This window comes from Myxine glutinosa, chromosome 4, assembly GCF_964187855.1.
Source record: "Myxine glutinosa chromosome 4, kmMyxGlut1.1, whole genome shotgun sequence".
NCBI lineage: Eukaryota > Metazoa > Chordata > Myxini > Myxiniformes > Myxinidae > Myxine > Myxine glutinosa.
The window spans coordinates 32230434-32252222 of NC_136264.1; the positions used below are offsets into that span (position 1 = coordinate 32230434).

Here is a 21789-nt window from a genome sequence, read left to right on the forward strand (position 1 = left end):
ATGTGTGAGAAGTGTTATGATTTATGGGAGCGAGACATGTGTAATGAAAGTCGAGCAGCAACTTAGGCTGGAAAGGGTGGAAATGCGAATGGTTCGGTGGATGTGCGGAGTATCGTTGAGAGAGAGGAAGACAAATGATGAATTGCGAAAGATGATGGGAATAGAGCCTGTGATGGATGCTGTGAAGAGAAACAGTTTGAGATGGTTTGGTCATGTATTGAGGAAGGATGAAAGTGACTGGTTGAGAAGAGTGATGGAAATGAATGTAGAAGGAAGTAGAGGACGGGGAAGACCGAGAAAGACTTGGCTAAAGATGGTGGAAGAAGAAATGCGGGCAAGAGGGTTAAACAAGGGGAGATGCAGAAAATAGGGCAAAATGGAGAAGATTGTCATGGGGACCGCAAGGCTAACCCCCGCTTTTGCAGGGAAAATGGCCTTAAAATGCATGTTGTATAGGTACCAAAAAATAGCTTCAACATAATCCCATGAAGCAAAGAATACCCTACCTCTGAGTTATTGAACTTCGGATCATCAAATGTTCCAACAAACTCCTTAGCCGTTCTCATGAGCTCATCACCTCCAACCTCCGGCCTGTATTCCTCGGCCCTGCGATGGTGAAGCCACAACAAGCCAAAACGTTAGGTTCAAAGCTCCCGCGTATCTGTCGGGGGAAGTCGTCTTTGCTTATTGCTGAATACAATTTTGCCATTAGCAGCTGCACATTTCATCTTCCATCATAATTTAAAGTCGCTTGTTGTGGTGAGTGTAGCCAACCGCTCAGAAATATGTGTACAGATAAAAGAGATTATGTTGAATGGCTTCTGCTGTGGGCTTAAAGGGTCTTCAGATAGAAGGGGAAAGGCGACTCCAAGACTCAAATAAACAGTGCTGGAATTTTGAAATGACTTTCATGTTTCATTTTGTTTGATGTCTGTGCCTGGTGGTTCCAGAAAAGGAACTTCACAGTTAAGGTGCCTGGCTTAAGATTTTAGGGTCTCGAGTTTGAGCTCCCGTCATGCCGTTGAAATAAATCAGGTGGGTTGACTCAGCCTTCCGAGGTCGGCAAAATGAGCACCAGCTTACTGGTAACAGGGGCACGTGCTTCCAGAAAAATGATGCCACCATCAGCCACAGGCATATGAAACAACTCATCATCAATATACCATACTGGTTATAGGGCATCAGTACTGCTGGAGCAGTCCTTTGGCAAGGGTTATCCTCGGTGATTTGTCTTTGCTTTCCCCGTCAAAGTAGGAATTTGTAATTTGTCCAGGGTGGAGATGATGCCTCGTCCTGTCCAAGAAATACCAGGATGACTGTTTATAGCTGAGTCAAGTTTCGAGCCCCAGACTGCACAGCTCAGAGGTGAGTGCGTACAACTCGAAGCTATCCAGCCAGCCCAGCAGTACTACTTGGACTCTTGGAGTAAAGTAAAAAAAAAAAAAAAAAATTCTGCTAGAAAACCTTTCAAAGTCACAGCTCTGAGCAGCGAGTCATTACCAGCCAATTAAATTACTAAAACAGTAACCTACTGCCCTTTGATGGTCACACTTCAAGGGATTAGCAAATTTAAATTCAGATATTTATGAGACAAAATATGCAGATATCAATAGTGAACTTGAATTAGCTATTGGGCAAAGATAATGATAATTACCATTTCCTTTACCACTACTGCCAAGTAAAGGACAAGAACAGTTCAGACAGAAAAAAAATAAAATAAAAAATAGATGCACTCACCATTTGTATTCAGCATTCTCAAGCTCAGTTGGCCATGATTTACATTCTGCTTGTTCCAAATATTCCTCGGCCCACTTGACCGGATTGGCCAATACCAGCTCTCGCTCTTCAAGAGCTAAAAGGAAATATAGCACAGCATGCTGTCATCTTGGGCAAACTTTTATACATCATACTTCAACATCTACTGCTGGCTTTATTTCCAATAACAAATAAGGAAAAATATATTTTCAAAATGCAAGGTAGACAATGTGAGCATAGCGCAACCTTGGACGCAGAAAGCAACCTTGGGCTTGATGGGCAAAATGGCCGATCATGCCCATGTTATCACTAGGACATTCCGGTGAGAAAGGCGGCGCCATTATTGTGACGTCGCTGGAACCCAGTACCTGTATTTCCCTCACCCTTGAAGTACCCAGTACTTTCCCCAAGCTCAGTGGCTGTATTTGCCTCATCGAACAGTCCTATATTGTGTCTCGCATATTTGTCTGTATGTTCATGTGTGAGATGTGTGTGAGGCAGCTCCACTACGAGCTTTAGATCCTGTTTAAAAAAAAAGTTACTGCTTGTTCAGCAGGATACCTGTCGGGTTTTGAAGCATTTCTTGGGTCCACAGATCGCTCTGTTGACTACTCGTGGTGACCTCAACTCCCGGCTCATCATTGATGAATTCTTGTGCCCACGTCTGTGACAACAGCATGTCAGACGTGTCAGGGGCTGGAAGAGACAGACCAAGCAACACAAGATTAGGCCCATTCGTGAGAGATGGAATGATTTGTTAAATACTAAATGCGGGCATTTTGATTCATTCAATGATGTTTAAGAATCCCTTTACAAACTAGAACAGCACTTGGCCAGGCTGAACAGTTTTTTTGTTTGTTTTTCTTTGTATACATACCTCCAAGCCTCCAAGACTTCCAGGGACCTGGATAATTAACCTTTAAGGGTGGCCGGTGCTTTTTTTTTGTTTGACTTTTCAGAATTGGCACGTGTCTGTTTGACTCAGTCCGGACATTTACGTAAAGCCATTCATTTGGGGTCTTCGATCTTAAGACATGTACTGTTGCTCGATTTCAATTCCAATTCAGCTACCCTCTTGTGATCCTTTCTTGCTCATTTCCAGTGTGTCCCATTCTGTTTTAAACTTGCTTGCTCGCTTCCCTTGTTGTACACCGCTCCTTTCCTATGCCATCTCCAGGCATTGCAAAACGTCATTGCCGGGCACCGGAGGGGGCTCGGCAGTGACGCATGCTGAAAGGGAGTACTCAGTTTTCACTCTGGTTGCTTTCTTGCTTTCTTGCTTTCTTGTTTGTTTGTTTTCTTGGTTGTCCGGGCGATATCTCAGCCATCCTTTGAGATAGGAAGCTGAAATTTCGGCACATAGTACAGCGGATAAGCTCTCATATTTTAACAAATTGTGCATTTTTTGACAAAAGCATGAAATTTCTAGCATAGTTAGTATATACCATAAGGTTTATTTTCAGATGTGGAGGGAAGTCAGATTTGACCTATGAGGACCGTGAGAGGTCAAATACAAGATGGCCACCAGTTCCCCAGGGGTAATGTTCAAACGCGCTTAATTTTGGAAACAAAGCGTAGAAAAACATTTAAGGTATCATTTCCAACCAAAGTGGGGATGGCCATTCATTTGGTGATACTTTCGAGATCGCCAGAATTGAAGGAAATGCATTTAGGTCAAGGTCAAATTACGTTAAATATCTATTTTTATGATACTGCAGTTGGAACTGCTATTGGAAAAAGTTCATTTGAACTTTTAAAACTTCATTTTTTTCAGGTACAGGGAGGTACAGAACACCCAAAGACCAGAAATGATGAAAAAAAGTGTTTACACTGCAAGGAATGATGCAATAACCTCTGAAAAAATAACTGTAGTTAACCAAGTATGTCCACAAAAGCTTACATTAAATCAAGTGCAATGATGAAAATTGGTAATGATCAAAATCTAACAGTCTCCAGAACAGAAGCACAGTGCAGTGCACTTGAGTGCAGCTTTGGCACTTGCAGCGTCCAGTGCACCCTTTCTTGCAGCCACAGTGGATAGATTTTGGCACGATTTTGATGCTTCAGGGAGAGTGCTCCAAAGAGGCTGCCACCCAGTTGTCTCCTTTGTCCAGCCCCAGTCAGATGGGTCTGGCATCTCTGGATCCATGACCAATGCCTGGTTCCAACAGTTGGCCTGGTAGCAAGTGTGCTTGATGTGCTGCTTGAGTGCTGCCTAGGTTGGAGGAATGTTCTCTAGAGTTCTACACTTCTGTGTGAAGAGCTGTTTCCTGGCATCATTCACTTCCGTGCTCTCACTGGTTCGGTCGTACATCAGCACCACAAATCGCTCCAGCAGTAACATTGAGCCTTCACTGACCTCACATGGCATGCCTAGGAGTTCATTGAAAGCATCATTCACCTCTGGGAAAGACTTCCAAGTTTCCCAGGCAGTCTTCTTTCCTCTGCCAGCGAATGCAGATACAGTATCACACCCGGTGAAAGCGTGAAAGATTGGGAGAGTCAGACACTGTGTTGGATTCAATGTGGCAACCATTTCGTGAACAGCTATGTACCGAAAGTTTGACCCGACACCAAGGGCAACCCACAGCTCCTCAGGAGCATCCCCAATTTAGTTGGAAATGACACCTATAATGTTTTTCTACACTATTTGGTTCCAGAATTCAGCGCGTTTGAACATTAGACTCGGTGGACTTGCGGCCATTTTGGATTTGACCTCTCACGGTCCTCAGAGGTCAAATCTGACTTCCCTCCACATCTGAAAATAAACCTTGTGGTATGCACTATGTTAGAAATTTCATGCTTTTCTCATAAAATGCACAATTGTTGTTGTTATCCGCTGTACTAACAATAGTGAGCAAGTACTTTGTCAAAAACAGTATTTTTTGTTTTTTGATTAATCAATTAATTGATGAGTTATTTAATTATTAGCGATTAATTAAGTACTTGTTTAATTAATTAAATTTACTTTCTCTTCTGGCCATTATCTCAGGCACCTTTTGAGTAAAAAAACAAAAACAAAAACACCTTTAGAGGCCATTTTTCCCCGCAAAGCGGGGGTTGGCCTTTTTCGGGGACCGTGGTTGTTGTTGTTTTTCGGTCCCCTTTTTGAAGCAATGTTTTACGGCCAGATGCCCTTCCTGCCACCAACCCTTTTTGTCGCCTTTTACGACAAACAGGGAATTACCAGTGAACTGGTACTCAAACTCAAATTACCAGTGAACTTTTTTATTTTTTTGAGTCAGGAAGCTGATTTTTGGACATGCCAATTGTTACAGATTCGTCACTTCCGTTGTTGTGGTTTTCATCCACTGTAAACATTTTTGATTCCATGTACTATTATTGTTGTCGTTTAAGGGAGATAGAGGTTACTATTTTCAAAAGGTAAAAAAGTCAATGTTTTAAATGAAACCGGAATCGGACGACGACGAAGAGGGAGAAGAGGAGAAGAAGGCGGAGCGAGTGAGTCGGGGAAGAAGCCTAGCTGCTTCGAGGTCTGGAGCAAACGTTGACGAACGGAGGTCACTAGCGAACTTCGGGTTTCCCGGGAAAGGGATTCTTGCGACAGAGTTGTTATCGCTGTGACCTATCAACCTGCGTGTCAGGTTTTGGCGGTTGATTCCGAGGAGAATCATCGTCGTGCCGTTACGCCTCGAGAACGGGCCGTCGGCCATTTTGACTCGCGCACTTTGCGGATCGCGCAAGGTTTTTCGCTTTGCTTCAACCATTTTCACCGCATGCAGACGTTTATCTGGTGTGTGTGTGTGTGTGTGTGTAACGTGGATTTTGAAGGAAAATCTGCGGTTCGCCGGTTTGGAGCCATGAAACGTCCATACCCGAGGGTGTGATTTCCCAATCGCCTGGAGGGCGCCTATGGAGTTCCCCTTCGCCTTGAGGGCACCTTTGCGCAGCTTTGGGCCGCGTGACTGTGACTGTCATCCGAACGGGATTCTGGTGTCGATTGGACATCGTTCTGACGATCGCTGGAGCGGATCGACTTGGGCTTGATGCTGGAATAGAGACATTGGGGAATGTTCTTCTTTTCGCTCACTTGGAGCACAGTGAGTTATATTGTACGGACTTGATGGTACCATCATAGGAAATATATATTGGTTGTACAATTGATTACTATTGTTGTTGTACTGTTATTCTTGTGTGATCTTAATACAATATTTGTTTGTTGGTAACAATTGGTGTGGCTTCACCATTGATCTTTGACATACAGAATAACACATTTTTCTGCCGTGACTCCTCTCGGGGCTCGGAGGTACACCGTGACCGGGGGTTGGGGAGGAGCACGTACCACAATGACCAGGTGATTTGGCTGCAAAGTCTATTTTTGATTTATTAATTAATCAATTAATCGATTAATTATTTAATTATTCGATTAATGACTAAAAATAGTTTTTTTTTTAGTTACAGATTCTGATGAAATGGTGGTGGTTTATGTGTTATATTAGCGAATTGATTAATTATTTCATTTTTTTATGATTATTATTTATTTATTTTCATTATTAATCATTTATTTACTTTCTTTCTCATTTGGCCAATATCTCAGGCACCTTTTGAGCTGGGAAGCTAATAATTGGACATGACAGTGACCAAGTGATGTGGCTATCAAGGATATTTTTGATTTATTGATTAATCATTTAATCGATTAATTATTTATTGATTAATCGATTAATTATTTAATTTTTTATTAATGACTTATTTAATTAAATTTCTAAAAGATACATCTTCGGATGAAGCACTAGTGGTTTAGTTATGCTATTAGCCAATTGATTAAGAAAATATTTTATGATAATCTTTTATTGATTTTAATTATGCAATTAATCAATCAATTATTGGACACCTATCCCTCCCAATGCACTCTCTATGAGCTGCATTGCGGTATTGCCGGGCGCCAGAGGCGCCCCGGCAATGCCGCGCTGTAGGATATTTAATTATTTGGCATCGGGGCGGTGTACTTTGAATGTATCTTTACTTGTTTTTGGTTTTTTTTGACATGGACCAAAATGGCCTGAAGCATGATGCACGATCTTTTATACTCTCTAGAATTGTTTCATATGCACTTGGTCTTTCAACCAGGTTTTCTCCTGCTGTATGCATTTGACATGTTATGCAGAGTTTATAATTTGTTTCATATCTTGCCACTTTTTGCCAGGTACAGGAAGATGGTCAACCTGTAAAGGTTGTAAAAACCTGTAAAACCTGTAAAAAAAACCTGTAAAGAAAAAAACGCCCCACAAATTAAAATATGTATAGAAACATTTTTCCACATTTGTTTTGTGTATTTTATAATTTTTTTGGTAGAATATTGTCTGCAAATAGTATCAGCAGTTCTGTAGCATCATCCTGAACATTTTGGTGCCAACTTCATTAAATTTGGACAAGTAGTTTCAAAATTATGACAGGAAATCTGATTTAAAGCATCCCGTCTGTGGTGGCCATTTTGATGACGTCATAAAATGGTGTTCTACACGTTTTTGAGATGTCCATCAAGTATTTTTTAGTTGTTTGCGGACTAATAAAGATGATTAGATGAGGTGGTTTGCTTTAATCATTAAATGGCGAAGGGACTTTTTAAAACGAATATATGCTGCTACCCCACTAAGAGTTGCGCCTTTAGGATTAGCAGTGTTTTACAGATATGGCTTATCAATTCGCCCTGTGTGTTCTTTTTGGCAGATTTCCTGGCCCTTTCCTACCTGTACTGTTGTATTTGTAATGTACTAGGGCATTGCCCGTACGTGGGTGCCCGTTCCTTGCCAAAAAAAAAAAAAACGCTACCCGTACGCTCTACCCCGCCCGTACGCCCGTAAACAAAAAAAACAACGCTCTTCGCTTCCGCCCTTCGCTCTGACTGAATTGGGAGAAATAATGCGCATAAGAAATCGAATTACGTACCGTAATGGCGGTCAGCTCGTAACGCGCTCAGCTCCGCTCGTCTCACATCGGCCACGCCTACGCAACAAAGCGTTCTGTGATTGGCTGCCGGAAGTTCGCAAATCGTCGCAGTTACGATGAATCGTTTAAATTTAATCGCAGTTTGAATTCGTTTTAAAACATAGTTTAACGGCAACATAGTTTTCCAACGTGAAATAAATGAATACGCTGTCAAATGTGCCGTCCGAGGTAGAGTCTGATCGCCACGTTCGGCACACGTGATAGCTCGCTGCTCTCTGATTGGTTGAAGCGTTTTTTGGACATAGCTCGGTAAGTACTTGTCCGATTAATTTCAAACCTTGAAAAGGCACATCCTCGGGTCCCCAGCAATATACCTGGCAAGTTAAAAGTATATCGGACCCGTGGTTGTCGAGAAACAGCGGTCACAGACAAACGTACAAACGTACAGAGATTACTGGAATTATAGATAGATGAGGTTTTGCTTTCAAACTCCTGTGTTGCTGTTCAAGTCTATTTTCATTTTTGGCACATTCCAGCTACTTGGTGTCCACACTGGCTTAGTCCTAAGTTTATGAGGATGGGTGTGCGTCCATTCACTTCTCTTTTTAGAATCCGAGTTCAGCGGAGCATGCTCCAATCACCATTGCTGTTGGGCCTTATTGACTGCAGCCAGCCATGTGGCTCTGCCCAGCACAAGGCCCTGGGCCTGTCGAGGATTTCATATATCCTGAGAAAAGTTATGAAACCGGGCAGCATTGATCCATTACTATGGAAACTGTTGGCCCTTCCAGGGAGAGTGAGAAAACAAAAAGCACCTGTTATAATTGTTGTTTGCCTGACCGTGGCAAACATCTCCTGTAATTTCATTTCCCCTTGTTTCTTATCTTGTTATTTCATTCTCACCTTACGGCTTACCCTGTCTGAAAATGTGTGGGTGAGACATAGTTTTCTTCTGAGCTGAAAGGCAGGTGCCTTATCTGGCTCCGTTGAAATAATCCTTGAGCATACTATATAAACCATGGCCGGTCGTCTGGAAATTAAGGAAGAGCTGTGTTGAACGGAGGGTTACTGGCCTAGACCCCTTGCAGCTTTCCTTCCATGTACATGTAAAGGTCCTCTCATTAATAATAAATTCTCCTGTAACTGTCCGAGTCTGGTCAAACGATCATTCCTGGGGGGGAGGGGAGGGGACATGCACGTACTAAAACTTGCCTTGTGATCCATGCAACGGCCCAGCTCCATCAATTTCCTGCATCTCAGCAAGAAGGGCATCCATTCGGAAGGAGTGAGGTGGAGCCGTTTGCAGACCATTATGGCGCTGCAGAAACTCATTCACCAGCTTGTGGGATGACATAGAAAGGGGGGAAATAAATTGGAAAAAAACAAAATAGAAAGGACATGGACAGTTCAATCGAAACAAATATTTTATCCAATTACCAAATTGATGATTATAATCTGAACTATAAATAAAAACACAGTTTCCCATCTTTACCTCCACTTCGCTACTCTGATCCAACGGCTTGGAAACCTGGTCGTGGGGAGCAGGTAAAGGTAGGGCGATTTGGTTAAATAGCAGAGAAACACATTAGACAAAACCCAAGCATTCTTCAGCAATAACAATCACCACAAGTGGTACAATTATATTTATAGAATAACTTGAACAATGATCATTGTTTATCTCTACACGACGTTTGCTTTCGACATTACAAGCCAAAAGCAAAAATAGCAATTGCTTATTCTTTGCAAAAGGGCAAATATTATTGATAAATGCCTATCTGGCAAGATGTTATTCATAGAATACTTAGCCTGTGCAGTCAACTTGGTACGAGCCAACTCTTCTGCTTTTGAATGTTTTTTTTTTCTTTGATCCAATATGGCTGCCAGACCACGTGAGCAACGACATCATAAATTTATATTATCTAATATAATTGTTGCATAGATCACGCTCAAGAAATTTCAAACTGGTCAGACTAAGCTTTGTCCCTGTTGAATTATGACATCATAATGAAGGCACCGATGACATCAGCATTAACATTTCTTATTCTCCATGGGGAGTACTTGACAATGAGCCTCGTTTCAATTTTCTCCATTGAACGGTTTAGGAGATATAGTGGTGTAACGTTTTTCCAAGATGGCGTCCGTACCACATGACATGTCGCCATAATTATGAATAAAAAATTATACAGGCGGATGTGCTCCTATGGTAAAATGTTGTGTCAATCGGACCAACCGTTGCTGAGAAAATGAATTATTGAAATGCAGACACGCACGCCACCCGTACACAACTGAATGCATAACCCTGCTTTTCGCTTCGCGAGCGCAGGGTAATTACCATGTTGATTAAAAATAGTAAAGCTATGAATTATGATGCCAGTGCATCTGTCCTCGTTTTCCATCGGCGAGTTAAGGCGAGATGGGAGAAAACCAGCGATATCTACAGCAGTTAAAGTTGCAGTGGTATAATGAGATGTAGATCAGAAGTGGTGCGTTACTGTGCATCACGATGACTGAGATGTCACCAGATGTGATTTTGATTTGGTGCCAATGTTATGTTAGTAAGATTGTATTAAATTGGATAACTACACGGGTCTCCTGTACATTTCCACACCCACACGAGTACTCCCCATCGCATGTCTTATGTTCCTGTCTGCTGGACATCAAATAAACAATGGCTTTAAATGTACACATGCGTATCCTCACCACCCCGCTCTTGTAAATAAACACCGTATACTTGTTCTTTCAATTTGTCTGTGCATGCAATTTCCTTCATTGGTCGAGTATTGTCCATACGTTTCAGTTCGCATCCGTTAATTAGCAACCTGTCAGATCGTGGAGTTATCCGCACTTGATGGCCTTTACATATAAATGAAAACGCTCAACATCCGTTGGCAAGACCAGGTCACAAACATTGAACTATATGGCAATTTGCCAAAAATTTCTGATGTTCTGAGGAAGAGGCATTTGAGATTGGTGGGTCATGTCCTCCGGCATGAAGAAGAAGCAGCAAATAGCGTCCTAATTTGGAAGCCATCAGAAAGGAGAGTTGGTCGGCCGAACCTGACGTTGATTAATATTGTCTGCAGCAACATTGGGCTGCATACGGACGAACTGCATATGCTGCATATGGCATACGGACGAGGAACAATCCTCTTGAAGAAGTTCTGTCACTCAAGCTTTTGGGTCTTACTATCTGCCATGATCTTTCCTGGGAAAACCACATTTCCAAGCTGGCCTCCAAAGCCAGTCGCCGACTGGGCATCCTCTGTCGTGCGGTCTTTCCTTGGCACACCTGAGCTCCTCAACACATACAAGGCTTTCATTTCTCAACTCAATGGAATACTGCTCTCCCCTCTGGGTGGGTGCTCCTGCCTCACACCGAGCTTGGCTTCACGCTGTTGAAACCAAAGCTTTCAGAATCGTTTCTCCCACGATGAAGCTAAATCCGAGGGCCTTTCATTCACTCACCAAGGGCAGGTTGGTGGTCTTTCTGTCTTCTACAGACTCCTCTCCGGCTTTGCTCCCCCTGCTCTATCTGTGCTCTGTCCCCAAAATATTCCTACAGGTCACACAAGATCTGCCAGCAACCCTCTTCTGGTGAAATTGCCAAAATCAAGACTCTCTGCTCACCTCCACTTCTTCATTCCTCTTTTCTCTCACCTCTGGAACAAACTCCCTCACCCTCTTCAATCTCACTCCTCCCTCCATGTCTTTAAAACAGCTGTTCACCACCATCTCTTATCTTCCCCCATCCAAAACCTTGATCTCTTCTACCCCCGTTGATTCACCCCCAGATCCACTTTTTTGAAATACCAACTTTTTTCCTGGAAGTCCTAGCAGTGTCCATGTGTTTTATACGGTTATACCTCTTCCCCCAACCAACCCCCCTCCCACGCCTACTTCCCCCAAGCCCTCTCCCTCCCACAGATCTTCGATGTCCCTGTTCTCTGCTGTTGTACTTGTGTGCTTCCCTCTCTCTCCCCATATTGTCTCCTGCTCCCTTTATTGTATGCTTTGTGTGTCAGTTTTTTTTTTGTGATTGATGTTAGCTCTTACATGAGCCTCGATCATGTATACGATTTTAGCTCTTTCACGAGCCTCGACTCTGTATACAAAAAAAAAACAAAAAAAAAACGAAAAACTGAAATCCGCCACAGCTGATAGAGCTGTTTGGGCAAATCTGACAAAGTAACTTTGTTCTTTGTCGCTCTGGTTTCTTTTTGGTGTTTTGTTTGTGATTGTCTGACCCGCCTTTAGAGGCCATTTTTCCCCGCAGAGCTGGGGTTGGCCTTTTTTGGGCACCATGGTCCCTTTTTGAAGCAATGTTTTATGGCCGGATGCCCTTCCTTCCGCCAATCCTGTTAGTCGCCTCTTGTGACACACAGGGAACTACCAGTGAACTGGTACTCAATTTGCCGACCTCGGAAGGATGACAGGCTGAGTCAACCCCCCTGGTGTTAATTCAGCGATCGACCGGGATTCAAACTCAGGATCCTCGGATCCCAAGCCAGCACCCTAACCGCTAAGCCAACACCAGGCTCGTGGACGTAACTGTACGTACATATGTATAAGAAGGTACTTGAAGCAAACCAGATGATACTGTGTCATTATTGTATATGATGACCTCAGCAAGATGAAGTTCAAGGATGCACTTTTGCTCTCAGATGGTAACAAGACACTATAAACATTATTTACAGGTGTACATATAACTTACAGGTGTACTGCAAGTGGGCACATAGCTTGCAGATGGACGTGTATGCTCTCCACCACACAAATAACATCGTGCAAAGGATCCTATGTAAACAATTCCCACCACCACATCTCCTTACCAGTGATTCTCTGGGACTGTCCCACACAGGTTGCAGTCCCTCCTGCTGCAAAGCCTTGTCCTGAGTAAAATGAGATGTCAGCTTCATGAGGGGGTTCTGCCCTCCACATTCCGCCTCCACAAGGTCTCGCATTGCCATGGCTGCAGCCGCTGACACGAGCGAGGCAAAAACCACCAGCAGAGATGATCACCGATCTGGAAATAAGAACCTCAGACTGAACAACCTCTTCTTTTTGTGATCTTTCCCAAATATAAAATGTACACTGAACAATTACAAAACGATCATTAATTTATCATTCCAATCGGGTTATCTCTTCTTCTTTTTTTTCTCTCTCATACACTTACCACACCTTGAGGATGATTCTGATCAGTAGCTGTGGTAAATCTTATCCACCAGGTTTACATATAAATTAAAACTACCAATTGTTAATTTTTCTGTGGACTGGATGGTAGAGAGTAGGGTCAACCGAATGAACAATTTGGATAGAAAAAATTTAAGTGAGTCGTACGACAATTAATGATTAAATTAACGATGTGTTGTAGAAGAAAAAAAAATTAACTCCCAACGATAATATGATGAGGTGAGATGAGGAAAATTATTCCAAAGATTGTGGAACCAGACGAGTGATGGGAAATATCGCGAGAGTTGACGAATCTAAATGACGAGAAATATCGCGAGAGTTGACGAATCTAAATGACGAGAAATATCGCGAGATTTGACGATTCCCTCAAAATTAGTTCCTTATAATTCAGAGAGCTTTTAGAGGAATTATTTTTAGTAAACCGTGACGATTACAAAAATAAATAGTTAAAATTATTTCGATAGCTTATGAAGTCGCCTTAAACAATAAATTTCCCTAATCGTTGCGCGATGCGCATGCGCACTTCTGAAAGGGGTTGGCTGGAATAGAGGCCACAGGTGAGGAGAAAAGGGAATGTAATAATTTAATCAAGTATTTCACGACTTTATACGTTGGTCGTGGTGTGGAAAATTTATACATGTAATATATTATTGGCGCGAATGGATACTGATAGTAATATGTCTATTACTATCAGTAGTATTTCTAATCAATTGGATAGGCCTATTCTCTCTTCTGTTCTCGGCTAGTAAGTAGGCCTTTGCCTTCACCATGTGCTTGTAGGTCGTGAGTCCCGCGCTCTGGTACTTCGCTGAACATACCGTGTGGCTAAACTCCGGAAAATGAGTACAAATACTAAATGGTATATTGTGGCCCTCGTGGATTGCACCGACCGACCATACGATACATATTGAGGTTTATTTGAAATCTGTATTCGCCCTTGGTGTTGGAGGAACCAGTTTTGTACGTATTTATGTAGATTATTGGATTATAGGGATTCGATTTTGCTTTGTATAATTGTTTTTACGTCCTTGCTCTGAGATTGTTGAAAACTTGGATTTTTTTTTTGGTTGTTTTTTTTTTCCCCCATGCATATTATTACTTTGCGGAAACTAAAATGAGAGTTTATAAATATAAGATGTGGGGGATGGTTTCTGGCTGTTTCTTGGATATTTATTTGTATTTATAAGTTTTAATACAAAGTCAAGGTTCGTGTAGAAACTAGAACGTAAAATGGATCAGGACGTCACAGGACAAAATGAATACTAATAGTAATAGTACAAAGAGATGGGGGAGGGGGGAAGCTGGGATTGGGAAGTGGTGGGTTGGGGTAGATGAAGCTGGGATGGGGGGAAGGTGGGAAGCAGCTGGGATTGGGAGGGGGTGTGTTGGGGTAGATGAAGCTGGGATGGGGGGAAAGTGGGAAGCAGCTGGGATTGGGAGGGGGTGGGTTGGGGTAGATGAAGCTGGGATGGGGGGAAGGTGGGAAGCAGCTGGGATTGGGAGGGGGTGGGTTGGGGTAGATGAAGCTGGGATGGGGGGAAAGTGGGAAGCAGCTGGGATTGGGAGGGGGTGGGTTGGGGTAGATGAAGGTGGGAAGCAGCTGGGAAAGTGAGGGGTGAGGGGGGGGGGGGTGGGTGGGGATAGATAAATCTGGGATTGGGGCAAGGTGGGAAGCAGAGGGTTTGGGTAGATGAATCTGGGATGGGGATGGGGGGAAAGTGGGAAGCAGCTGGGATTGGGAGGGGTGGGTTGGGGTAGATGAAGCTGGGATGGGGTGGGGGGGAGGGGGGGGAGAGGTAGGAAGCAGCTAAAATTGGTAGGTGGTGGGTTGGGGTAGATAAAGCTGGGATTTAAGCAGTTTCACTAAGTGGGGGGTTGCTGGTCGACAGTGTGCATGGTTGAACTTGCAGAAAGTGAATTTATGGTTACGTTTGCAAGGGCTATACTTGCGTTCAGATCGCAGCAAGGCCTTTTTTGTCATTCTGGGCTTTGGCCCATCGCTCCTTTGAGGGAAGTCTTTTGGGCCTCTGGAACCATGCTGAGACTGCAGCTCGCAATGTCATTTTCAGGACCGTTTCATGTGCATTTAAACTTCCTGTTTTGTTTCCATTGATAGACGGGAGATCTGCAATGGCTCAGCAGTTAAAAGACATGGCAGGAAGGCTTGGTTCGGGACCCAAGGGACTGGGTACGGGCTTGAAGCTGCTGCTTGGTGCTGGAGCACTTGCTTATGGAGCCAAGGAAGCGATGTATACAGGCGAGTATACAATGTTTGTTCAAGTTGTATTTCATTATATTGTACTAGGGCATGCCCGTACTATATCTATATCTAAAATTATATCCCCCCCCTCTATTTACATGAAATGGTTTGGTCCAAAGCGAACGGCTTGCGAGTACGGTGACAATCCCCCCCCCCCCCCCCCCTCTATTTACATGAAATGGTTTGGTCCAAAGCGAACGGCTTGCGAGTGCGGTGACAACCCCCCCCCCCCCCCCTCTATTTACATGAAATGGTTTGGTCCAAAGCGAACTGCTTGCGGAGTTTGGTAAAGAAATCGCCATCGCGTGCACAAAGGCGCAGGAAAGCGAAAGAATCGCAAATTAGTTTTAATTAGTTTTAAAACATAGTTTAACGCCCGAGCGAGTTTAACGCAATCGCAAATCGCATCGCAAAGCGAAAGAATCGCAAATTAGTTTTAATTAGTTTTAAAACATAGTTTAACGCCAACATAGCGCCAACATAGTTTGCCGACGGGAAATAAATGAATACGCTCTCAAATGTGCCATCCGAGGCAGAGTCTGTTCGCCACGTTCGGCACACGTGATAGCTCGCTGCTCTCTGATTGGTTGAATCGTTTTTTGGACATAGCTCGGTAACTACTTCTGCGATTAATTTAAAACCTTGAAAAGGCACATCCTCGGGTCCCCAGCAATATACCTGGCAAGTTTCAAGTATATCGGACCCGTGGTTGTCGAGAAACAGCGGTCACAGACAAACACACACACACACAGACACACACACACACACACACAGAGATTACTGGAATTATAGATAGATACAGGGAGTAGCACTAATATCTGACATCTATTTCTGTAATAAAACGAGACTTGGGGATCTGATTCTTTTTCTGTTTATTTTTTATTATTATTTTTATTTTTTACCATTATTTTATTTTTTTTGAGTGGCGTGCTGATGAGGGGAGTGTCGTTGAAGCTGAAGGGAAAGGTGTATGCTGCATGTGTGAGAAGTGTTATGATTTATGGGAGCGAGACATGGGTAATGAACGTCGAGCAGCAACAAAGACTGGAAGGCTGGAAAGGGTGGAAATGCAAATGGTTCGACGGATGTGCGGAGTATCGTTGAGAGAGGGGAAGACAAATGATGAATTGTGAAAGATGATGGGAATAGAGCCTGTGATTGATGCTGTGAAGAGGAACAGGTTGAGATGGTTTGGTCATGTGTTGAGGAAGGATGAAAGTGACTGGTTGAGAAGAGTGATGGAAATGAATGTAGCAGGAAGTAGAGGACGGGGAAGACCGAGAAAGACTTGGCTAAAGATGGTGGAAGATGAAATGCGGACAAGGGGGTTAACAAGGAGAGATGCAGAAAATAGGGCAAAATGGAGAAGATTGTCATGGGGACCGCAAGGCTAACCCCCGCTCTGGTAGGGAAAATGGCCTTTAAAATGCATGTTGTGTTGTTGTTGTATTTTATTTTATTTTGAAGGCGTAAGGGAAATTTTCACAATGAAATAAATTGATGGTTCGAGACAAAAGTGAACAACTGATTATGGAACAACTGAATCTACATTAGCCGACTTCATAAGAAAACTCAAGACACCAGGTAAAACACATTCTTCGGTTTGCTCGAAAGAACGAGATTACAGAACAAATGTACAGAAACCGATATGGTGGAGCAATGGAGAATATTGGAGAGTGTCGCATAGGAGAGGGATATGGGGTTGCTAATTGATAGGTGTGGAGGTGGGTGGGTGGGGGGGATGGGATAAGCAGACAGGTCAGTACCAGGCAGTTGTAGGTAAAGCTCAAGGTGTTTTCAGTTGTATTCGTAAGGGAATAAATTATACATCGAAGGAGGTAGTTGTGATTGTTTGGAAAATTTGGTAGTTGGAAAATTCCATTCATGAATTGTATTATTTCATTATAAATTTTCCATTCAACTTCATCTTTTCCTAAAACGACAGAATGGTGTTACGATACGGGACATTTTTGTGTGGAAATTCCCTTCGGAATGTTTCTTGAGTTACAATAACAGAGGCTAATTTAATATATAGTTCTAAAATTATAACCCACCTTGGCACATCTTGATGCTCCATCAATTATATCTTCAGGGCCTTTTGTCCCGTAACGTTTTGTAATTTTGTCATTTGACGTGTCATACAAAAGGGATCATTAACTACAGACTTGGCATTTAATATGGAATTTTTTTTTTTCCTTGACTTGGGTTTACTTTCTGAACTCGGTATATCAATCTGGTGAGTTTCTTTTACCCTTCGGTGATGTCTTTGTTGAAAGAACCATGTCACTGATTGTCTGTCGCAGCAAGAAGTCAATAACAGGATTATATCACAGGTGGCGTGACAAAATGTACGGACAGGTACATTTGACGATTGGCTTCACAATCGGGTATATAAGGGTTGTTGCGTTCTGTATTAGTGGAAAACAACTGCTGCACGTCTACAAAAGTTATTGCCGCTTCCCCTGGAGATGGTCCATCAACTCGACAATGCTGTTTGTCATTTAGTGGTGGCTTTACGAAATTCCGGCATGAAACAGCGTGCTATTGCTCGGCAGTATGGCATCACTAAAGGTCAGGTGTCAAAGATCCTGAAACGAAATGCTCAGAGGGGTGTCCGTTCTCCAATACCGAGGTCAGAACGTCCCCGCAGAACCACAAGGAGGGATAATCGCCAGCTGCACCGGTTAGTCCGCAATGGCCGTACCAAGTCAGCTAATCGGCTTAGGGCTGAGTGGCAACAACTGACAAATGTGCCTGTATCCAGAAGGCCAGTCAACCAACGACTGGTTCAAGCAGGCTATCATGCCAGGCGTCCCCTGAGAAAGCCACGTCTGACCAAACAACACCGCCAGCGCCGATTGCAGTGGGCCAGAGAGCACCGTCAATGGCAGCCAGGACACTGGAATCACGTGATCTTCAGTGACAAGTCTAGATTTCTGGTCTATCGTCAATATGGCCACGTCCGAGTGCGCAGACAAGTGCATGAAGCCTACAACGAAGATTGTATAGTGCCAAGAGTCCAAGCTGGAGGTGGTGGGGTGACCGTTTGGGCTGTTTTTCATGAAGGGGGCAAAACTGACCTGGTTGTTCTGAATGGAAACCTGAACCAGTTCAAGCACAGGGCCATTATTCTGGAAGAAACATTGCTTCCATTTGTTCGTGCAGCCTTTCGAGGAAACTTTGTCTTCCAAGATGACAATGGTGCTCGTGACACGGCCTCATCGTGCTCGCATGATCCAACACTTTCTTGCTGACCGTGGTGTAGAGCATATGGAGTGGCCTGCCATGTCCCCGGATATGAATCCGATAGAGAACTTGTGGGCAGAATTAACGCGTCAAATCGACAACTTGGACCAGCAGCTTGCCTCTGTGCGTGAATTGCAGCAGGCTATTGTAACTGCATGGCAAGCGATTCCTGTCCAGACCTGTGGCAAATCTCGTGAACAGCATGCCTCAACGTGTACGTGCTCTCCTGAATGCTCGTGGGGGTTACACGAAGTACTGAACTGTAATTTAACTGTCCGTAATCCCAGTCGTAATTTAACTTTTGTTGTTAAAAAATCTTTTTGCCTAATGTGCAAAATAGAGATACTTCTGGAAAACGCACAGAAGTTTAACACAGTACTGTCCGTGAATTGAGTTCGATATCGGTTTACATCACTTTCAAGGATCAATTTATTTGCTTCGAAATGTCAAATGTGGTTTTTGTTTCTTTTAAAGGTCACATTAACAAAATCTAGAATAATTTCAACATAATTCCAATGAACTTTTGGCTCTAAGTCATCTTGAAAAGTAAGTTCACCCCCACAAAAAAAATATTCCATATTAAATGCCAAGTCTGTATATACAGTCGTGGCCAAAAATATTGGCACCCTTGCACTTTTTTCAAATAATGCACCATTTCTTCCAGAAAATTGTTGAAATTAAAACATATTTAGGTATCCACATATGCATTCCTTTGGTTTGCAGTCGAACAAAACAAAAAAATCTGAAAACATTACTACATCTTAGCTTATTCCGCACACAAATCCTAAAATGGCCCGGACAATATTATTGGCACCTTTTAGAAGTTTTTGTATACAAGATCGAGGCTCGTGTAAGAGCTAACATTGATCACAAAAAGACAAACCTACACATAAAACATATGGTAAAGGGAGTGGGAGACAAGATGGAGAGCAGGGATAGGGATTTGGGGGGGGGGGGGGGAGGAGGCATGGGAAGGGGGGTTGGGGGTAGGAGAGGTATATAACACATGGACACTGCTAGGACTTGGAAGGAAAGAAGTCAGTATTTCAGAAAATGTGGATCTGGGGTGAAATTTACAGGGGTAACAAAGATCAAGGTTTTGGATGGGGGAAGATAAGAGATGATGGTGAACAGCTGTTTTAAAGATTTGGAGGGAGGAGTGGGATTGAAGAGAGTGAGGGAGTTTCTTCCAGAGGTGGGAGAAAGAAGGAATGAAAGAGTGAAGGTGAGCAGTGAGTCTTGATTTTGGCAGTTTCACCAGAAGAGGGTTGCTGGTGGAACTTGTGCGACCTGTAGGAATATTTGGGGGAGCTAGGCCAGAGAGCAAAGCCAGAGAGCAGTCGGTGGAAGTCCACCAACCTGCCTGCGGTGAGTAAGTGAAAGGCCCTCAGAGTTAGCTTCATCGCGGGAGATTCCAATGATTCTGAAAGCTTTGGTTTCAACAGTGTGAAGCCGAGCTAGGTGTGAGGCAGGAGCACCAGCCCAGAGGGAAGAGCAGTATTCCATTGAGCTGCGGATGAAAGCCTTGTATGTGGTGAGGAGCTCAGGTGTGCCAAGGAAGGACTTCGCACGATGGAGGATGCCCAGTTGGCGACTGGCTTTGGAGGCCAGCTTGGAAATGTGGTTTCCCCAGGAAATATCATGGCAGATGGTGAGACCCAAATGTTTGAGTGACAGAACTTCTTCAAGAGGATTATTCTGAAAGTAGATGGGCGGGTTGTCCAGTCGGTCTTTTCGGAGAGACATAGAGTGTGAGATTTGTCAGTATTGAAAGACATGTTCCACTTGTTTGACCAGTCTGTGATTTTGTCCAGGTCTGCAGAGAGTGAGGAGGCTGCAGACTGCCGATCTGAGGGATGAGGTATGGAGTGACAGAGAGTTGTGTCATCAGAAAAGAGCTAGAGAGGATTTTCCAGAGTTGGAGAGATCATTGAGGAAGACCAGAAAATGCACAGGGCACAGAACACTGCCTTGGGGAACTTCAGCCTGAACATGAAGGGGAGATGAGAGAAATCCATTCAGGGCCCCATGTTGACTATGACCAGAAAGGAAGTCCGCAAGCCATGCGTGGAGATTTCCATGGATACCATAGGAGGAGAGTTTGGTGAGCAGAGCTGGGTGCCAGACCGTATCGAAGGCACGTGATATGCCAAGGGAGACGGCTCTGATTTTCTGTTTGGCATTGAGGACCTCCATCCATTGTTGAGACAGCAGAAGCAGCATGTCCAGAGTAGAGTGACCTGGTATGAAACCAATGATCAGGGATCAAGCCTTTGGAGAAGAGGAAGGATTTGATATCCGAAGCAATGATTGATTCCATGACTTTGCTGATAGTTGGGAGCAGGCTGATTGGTCTGTAGTTGCAAGGATCTGTTGTTGTACCTTTTTTGTGTAAAGCGGTAATGTTTGTTGATTTCCAAGCTGATGGTAGATGACCTTGAGCAAAAGAGAGGGTGAAGGGAACAGAGAGGGTATGAAAGATCGGCAGAGAAGGTTTTTAGGACCTGTGGGCTGATGCCGTCGGTTCCAGTTGCAGAATCAGAGTCGAGATTTGACAGAAACTTCTCGACCTTGTCAGGAGAGAAGGACACAGAGTTCAGGAGCAGCTGGGTACGGTGGGTACAGAGAGAGATGGGTTTGGGACACAAGATTTTGAGGCAAACACAGCATTGAGGCATTCAGCTTTTTCACGTGCGCAGTCAGCTGTGTAGCCATTTGAGGTAATGGAGGTGGAACAAACACCAGAAACAGATTTGACAAGGTGTCACCAGGATTTGAAGAGGGAGACAGGTTTGAGTGTTCACTCTTGAAAGAAGAGAGATGGTGTTTCCTGGCTCTCCTGAGGGTAGACACACACTTCGTCAGGGCTTTGTGAAAGGAAATGAGATTGCCTTCCGTTGGATTTGCCTTCTAGGAGGGGAAGGCAATTTGTTTCAGGACAACTGCCTCGCCCCAAGATTCCGTGTACCATGTACGGGAGGAAGGGTATGACAACTGAAGACGAGATGGGATAAATCTGTTCATATGAGAGAGCAATTTACTTTGGAAGAATTCCCAGGATGAGTTTGTCAGAGGCAGTTGAGATGGGAGACCAGTCCAGATGATTGATGGCTGCTTGAAGACAATGCCAGTTGGCCTGAGTGAAATGCCAGAATCGTTGATGCTGAGGAGTCTCTCTGAGAATCGTCAGAGAGATGTCCACTTCAACAAGCATATGGTCAGATGAGCCAATTGGAGCAGAAGAAGAGCAGCAGACATTTGCAGGGAAGTTTGTCATAACCAAGTTGAGAAGAGAAGTTGCTCCTTTGACTGAGATCTGGGTTGGGAAATTGACAGATTGTGTCAGTCCCAGTTGTTCCTTTGCTGAGGTGCCATGGCTGGTGTGAGAGGAACCCACACCCAGCCAGCTGGCATGACGACAGTTGAGATCACCA

The 21789-nt window shown here is 43.7% G+C and overlaps 2 protein-coding genes across 2 annotated transcripts in view; one reads left to right on the forward strand and one right to left on the reverse strand.

Moving 5' to 3' along the window:
• The window catches only part of PEX5L (peroxisomal biogenesis factor 5 like), a 36019-nt gene extending 22875 nt beyond the window's left edge, over window positions 1–13144 (reverse strand). The window contains exons 1-7 of the mRNA XM_068112162.2: window positions 12833–13144; window positions 12489–12682; window positions 9155–9190; window positions 8875–9001; window positions 2317–2451; window positions 1738–1852; window positions 507–606 (exon numbers count right to left, since the gene is read on the reverse strand). Of these exons, the coding sequence (XP_067968263.2) occupies window positions 507–606; window positions 1738–1852; window positions 2317–2451; window positions 8875–9001; window positions 9155–9190; window positions 12489–12626 (651 nt within the window). The 5' untranslated portion in view covers window positions 12627–12682; window positions 12833–13144. The remainder of the gene's footprint in view (window positions 1–506; window positions 607–1737; window positions 1853–2316; window positions 2452–8874; window positions 9002–9154; window positions 9191–12488; window positions 12683–12832) is intronic.
• A 132-nt stretch (window positions 13145–13276) lies between these two features.
• The window catches only part of PHB2 (prohibitin 2), a 33211-nt gene continuing 24698 nt past the window's right edge, over window positions 13277–21789 (forward strand). The window contains exons 1-2 of the mRNA XM_078775605.1: window positions 13277–13406; window positions 14966–15106. Of these exons, the coding sequence (XP_078631731.1) occupies window positions 14980–15106 (127 nt within the window). The 5' untranslated portion in view covers window positions 13277–13406; window positions 14966–14979. The remainder of the gene's footprint in view (window positions 13407–14965; window positions 15107–21789) is intronic.